The sequence below is a fragment of the Martes martes genome (genome assembly GCF_963455335.1).
Source record: "Martes martes genome assembly, chromosome: 3".
NCBI lineage: Eukaryota > Metazoa > Chordata > Mammalia > Carnivora > Mustelidae > Martes > Martes martes.
In genome coordinates this window covers 93,486,614-93,491,865 of record NC_137890.1, presented here as the reverse complement: position 1 = coordinate 93,491,865, position 5,252 = coordinate 93,486,614, and the positions used below count along the sequence as shown (strand labels likewise).

Here is a 5,252-nt window from a genome sequence, read left to right as displayed (position 1 = left end):
GGCCGTGTCAGGTGGCCCACACTGGGGCATCCCCACCAAATGCACCCCATGTGCACCCCAGCCTGGGTTTGGGGCAGCACAGCTTCTCTTGACCCCCATGCACTGGCTGACTGGATCCCAGGCCTCCGGGCAGCGTGGAACTACTGTATGCTCCTGATAGTTCCCTTCCCAGAGTCTGTCCTGTGGCTGTTTGCCACCCAGAACCCAGGAGCGGGACGATGGGGAGGCCCGTCTAGACTCTGCTTCTTCCTCGTTTCCCAGCACCTCCTACCTGGCCCCTCCCAAATCACCTTCCAGGAGCCCCAGGGCTGCCCTCCGAGGACAGCAAGGTCACCAACCCGTCCTGGAGGGAGCTTCCAGGACCTCGCCCTAGTTTCCGGACAGGTCTGCACAGGGTCTTCCTCGTGGCCCCTCGAATCCCTCGTCACCCCCCTCTCCGAACAGATTCCCTCATTTTTATTAGAAACCACGAACTTTTGAATATTATAGGATGTTTGTAAAACGGCAGAGGAAAATCATTCACGATCAACTACAGATGTTGATTCCTCTCTGGTCTTGAAAATCGATCTTGCGACAGCAGGGCAGCCTGTCCTGCTTCTGCTGGCATGTGCCGGCCCACCCTGCTGAGGGTCAGGCTTGGCTTTGTGCTTTGGCTGCGGAACGAGTATCCCCGACAGACACCACAGGTGGGCAGGGGCCATGCGGTGCTGGCAGGGGTTGGCCTGGCCTCTTGTACTTGTGCCAGGAGAAAGAAGGATGGGCCGCAGGGAACACTCGACGACCACCCACGACGCAGCACGGAATCCCGGACGCGCTGTGGAGCTGACACCTGCCATCAGACCCACACCCTGCACTGTCACCACCGCGGCGGACTCGTAAGCTGGTGAGCAGGAGTCTGTACTAGGAAGCCACTGAGATTTCTGAGCAAGAGCGAATCCATCATCCTATAGGAGAAACTGCCCATACAGCACTGGACACGTGCGCTGTTATTGTGGCTAGCCCGCATTACAAGGCAATTAGCCAAGTTCCCAGGCACAGATGAGAGATTTGTGTTTTTTCCCAAACTTTCCACAACCTGTCATTCCCACTGGTTTAAGCGAATGCTTTTGAGGCCAGCATGACAGGGGATGGCCCACCTCGGGGTGAGGGAGTGCTGATCACTTTCAGACCCTGGCTCTCTAACGCTGGGTGGGGCAGGGCTGTGGGAGTGTGGGGAGGATCCATCACTGTCTGGAGGCACAAGCCTCTAGCCTGAATCTGTAGCCAGGAGGGGCTGGGATCCCCCAAGCCCTACCCTGGATTCCTCCAGCATCCTGCTCCTCCACTCCCAATCTTACTCGGGTCTTCTAGCTAGTGTCTGGCAGTGGAGGGGTGATCAGGGGCTCTAGGCTCCTGGAAAACAATAGGGGCCTGAAGTTCCCAGGGGCATTTTGCATATCCTGTTCTTGGCTTGTTCCCTCCCACAGGTAGGGTGCTGCCATGACCCTGTTTCCTCGTGGTCCCTTTTGACTGTGTACTTTGTGGGTGTGGAGAGGGCCTGCATATGGATTATGGCTGGCTCAGAGTAGGTCCTCAATAAATGTATGAATCTTTGTTGATGAAATGTTACTGCTGCTCAGGCTGCTTCCCTCATTCTGAGGGCTGGTGTCATCTCAGAGTGTGTCTGTGTGCGTGTGCGTGTGCATGAGACACAGCGAGCGAGCCTGGCACAGTCCTGGGTGACGGAACTGAGCTGTGGCGTCCTCAGGATTTCAGGAAGCCAGGCTTTCAGGATGAGCTTTTGGTGCTGACATGGCCTCTCTCTGGGTGAATCAAGTTACTGACTTGCAGTCCTGGACTAGCAATTCAGATCATTTTTACTAAGTTGCTAATGATAAAAACGGATTCCCTCCTTCCTTTCCTCCAGTAATAGTATCATTACACTTTTCTATTTCAACCTCCTTTTGAAAGTATTTATTTGTTCTCAGAAGAGTATTTTTCTCCCAGAATGTGGCTTCTGCCTTTCTGATTCCCTGGTGTACCACTAGTACCTAAATAAGGACCCTGCACTTACTTTACAAATAACCTCAACTCTTCTTTCCCTGTGGCTGACAGATCAAAAAGTCTGGACCTTAAAATAATACCTGATCTTGTCGGCCGTGCTTTGTTTAAGGCTACTCCTTCCAGTGTTCTGATGACAAGTAACATTTTTTTATTATAACCAAGTAATATTCTAAGACTCTTAGCAATGAACAAATCACTTGTTGCTTATTTTGGTTGCTCCTGAAGAGATGTTATTACCTGTGTCTGAAAAGTCTAGGTGCTAAATGAACAGTATCACTTTATGGCCTGGTTATCACACTAGGGCATGTCACCTGTTCCTAAAGGACAGTAGCTCCTCCCTCTACTAACAGAGACCTTAAAACTGTGTAGATTGAGTCATTTAACACCTGAATATTAAGAGCCATGGGATTTTCGATCCCTATATTTATGCCTGGTACTTTGAGAAGATCCTACACTGGGTGCATATTAATGTTTTAAGGACAGCTGCAACAGACACATATCTTCACATACAAACTTAAAAAAATACTGTTAACGTAATACATTGTAATGCACAGAACTAGAATTCAACAAAATATGCTGCTAAAATAGTCACATAAATATCGTATATGCATGGATTCATTTCATTAGAAAAAATCACTTTTTATGATATTAAAGACAAGTATCAGCAAAGCCCAAAGAAAAACTATTTTAACAGGAAGAACACTAAAAATAACAACTCTAAGGCTTATGAACAAGTGGAGGGAAAGAGAATTCTTTACATTTGCTATTATGTCACAACAAGTACAATCTGAAATACAATTTTAGACTAGCAGTGTATAAAAATACTTTTAAATGATACTTTCCATAGGCATAGTACCATTAAAAAAAAACAAAAACAAAAACCCAGCTGTGTATTTATTTCGTTTGAGGATCTACTATTCAACTGACTACTCCCAAGCTGGCTTTTAAAGCACTAGCCTGGACTGCAAGTTCTCTCACATGTATACACCACACACACACACACACACACACACACACACAGCCATGTATTAAAATGACCTCCTACATCTACCATGCATACTCATGAATGACAGGCATCAATCTCAAACGAGGCATGAGATGATGGCGTTTGGCGTCTATTTTCAGTTCCAAGTTTGGGACAGATGAACAAAGAGGCAAAAGTAAGGTGGATTTTGCGTGTGTATATGGTTCCTGATCCACAGATGGGTGCTCTCCAGAAGAGTTTAATCCGGCATATCGATATTTAATTTGGGAGGCGGGGGAACGTATTTCCCAGGACTCTGGGTTATAACTACCCCGGCCTTCTTTCCAAACATTGGAGCAATTTTAGGAGCATCTGGGACTGATGTTTCTTCAGCATCTTCACTGTCTTCATGATGTAGATCATAGGAAATGTTCCCATATTCTCTTAAAAACGGGAAAATTTCAAGCAGAAACTGACAGAAATCTCTGCGAATACCAAACCACCAATGGTTGCCTCCTTTTCGCCTAAATGTCGTGGCCATTAAAGTTATTAGAGAAAGCCAAAGGGGGACAAATATGGAGATGTGAGAGAATGTATTGTGGCCATCTAATCTGTGAACCAGCAGAACCTCAAAAGTGAGCAGGGGCACGACGATTGTTATCCAGCTGATGGCCATGGTCACATGGGTCCTCCGCTGTTCCGCAACCACATCTAAGGAGCGCAGGAACAGGAGGGACCAGACAATGTAATAGAGAACGACTAGGCAGAGGAACGACATGAGAATCCACAGGGGCACGAACACCACCAGCCACGGCCAGTGGATAATCCTGTCCAGCCTCAGGGCGATGAAAATGAACTGCAGGATGTTGACCGAGCACAGGATCTCCAGCTCTAGTGACCTGTCGTGTCGGAAGCCCCAGACGCAGGCGGCCACGGACACTGGGGATACGAAGAACAGTGGCATGAAGACCAGCAGCCAGAAGTGGGTCCCCCTCTCCACCCGGTCGCAGACCAGGACTTCGAACATGAGCAGCAGCAGGTGGATGGCCACGGCGATCAACATGGCTTTGAACTCAACGCAGGCCTCCCCCTCGGTGCGGTATCGAGGGTTGCGGGCCCAAACGCCCGCGCCCACTGAGGCGCCGGCGATGACCAGCAGCTTCCACAGCCATATGGGGGCGAAGACGGCCCAGTAGCTCCACTGTATGATGCCGTCCAGGCGGAGGGGCAGCAGCACCGAGAAGAGCAGCAGGCAGGCGTAGATGAGGAACTTACTCGGGTTGAAGTCCTGGAACAGGCCCCTGGGGTTCATGGCGATGCCGCCGCCAGCGCCGCCGCCAGCCCCCACCCCGGGTCCGCTGCTCCGCCCGACTCGGCGGGCGCCGAGTCTCCGCCGCTTCCCGGGCCCGCCGCCTCCCCGCCCCGCCTGCCACAGGTCTAGCTGGGCAGCGGCCGGGGCTGACCGGGAGGAGGTTCAGACCCGCGGCGCCGAGCGGCCGGAACACGTGCGCGCGCGGTCACGTGGCCCGGCCGGAAGCGCGGCGGGGGTGGGCGTGCGCGTGCGCGCCCGCGCCCAGCCCGCGCGACCCGGGGGCCCCCGGACGGCACGGCGTCTAAGAGTGTGGTCCTGCCTCGGCCCCGCCGCCCGCCTTCATTCCGTACCCATCCGGAAAGCGGCTACTGCGTGTGGCGTCGGGAGCGAAGGGGCCGGGCGCGCCGCTGACACCCCGGCCGGCTAGTCGGCTGACTTCGGGCGGACGCTTCCTGGCGGCGCCGGCAGCAGAGAGGCGGGAGTGAGCTCACATCCTCTCGGCTGTCCCAGGGGCCGGGCCGGGCCGGGCCGGGCGGGGGCGGGGCCGGAGGCGGGGGCGGGGCGGGGCGGGGCCGGGCCCGCCGGGGGACCTCCCCTCGCCGGCAACCGACCCCGGGGCTGGGGAGCTGTCCTGAGGTCTGGCGCCGGGAGCGCCAAGGGGCGACGGCGTGGGCACGAGCGAAGGCGCGTGGCCGACGGGTGTGGGAGTGTGGGAGTTTGGGAGCAGGGGGCGGGTGGGTGCCGGTAAGCATGAAGGCACAGGGCGGGGCGTGCCTGTGTGGAGTGTGTGTGTGTGCGCGCAGTGAGGGGGTGGTTTGTTTACCCAGTGCCGAAGGAGGGGGGCCCGGGCTGGGTGGGGTGGGGAGCTTTACCTGGACAAGATGACCTCCACGGCTGGATTCCGCCTGGAAGGGCAATGGCAGTTCTCGCTGC

The 5,252-nt window shown here is 54.2% G+C and overlaps 1 protein-coding gene across 1 annotated transcript; it reads right to left on the bottom strand.

Annotated features, from left to right (window-relative positions):
• Nucleotides 1-1,951: 1,951 nt before the first annotated feature.
• Nucleotides 1,952-4,751, bottom strand: TMEM185B (transmembrane protein 185B). Its single transcript, XM_080799558.1, has one exon. It carries the CDS (start codon nucleotides 4,317-4,319, stop codon nucleotides 3,267-3,269), a length of 1,053 nt encoding a protein of 350 aa, XP_080655684.1. The 5' UTR covers nucleotides 4,320-4,751; the 3' UTR covers nucleotides 1,952-3,266.
• Nucleotides 4,752-5,252: the final 501 nt, after the last annotated feature.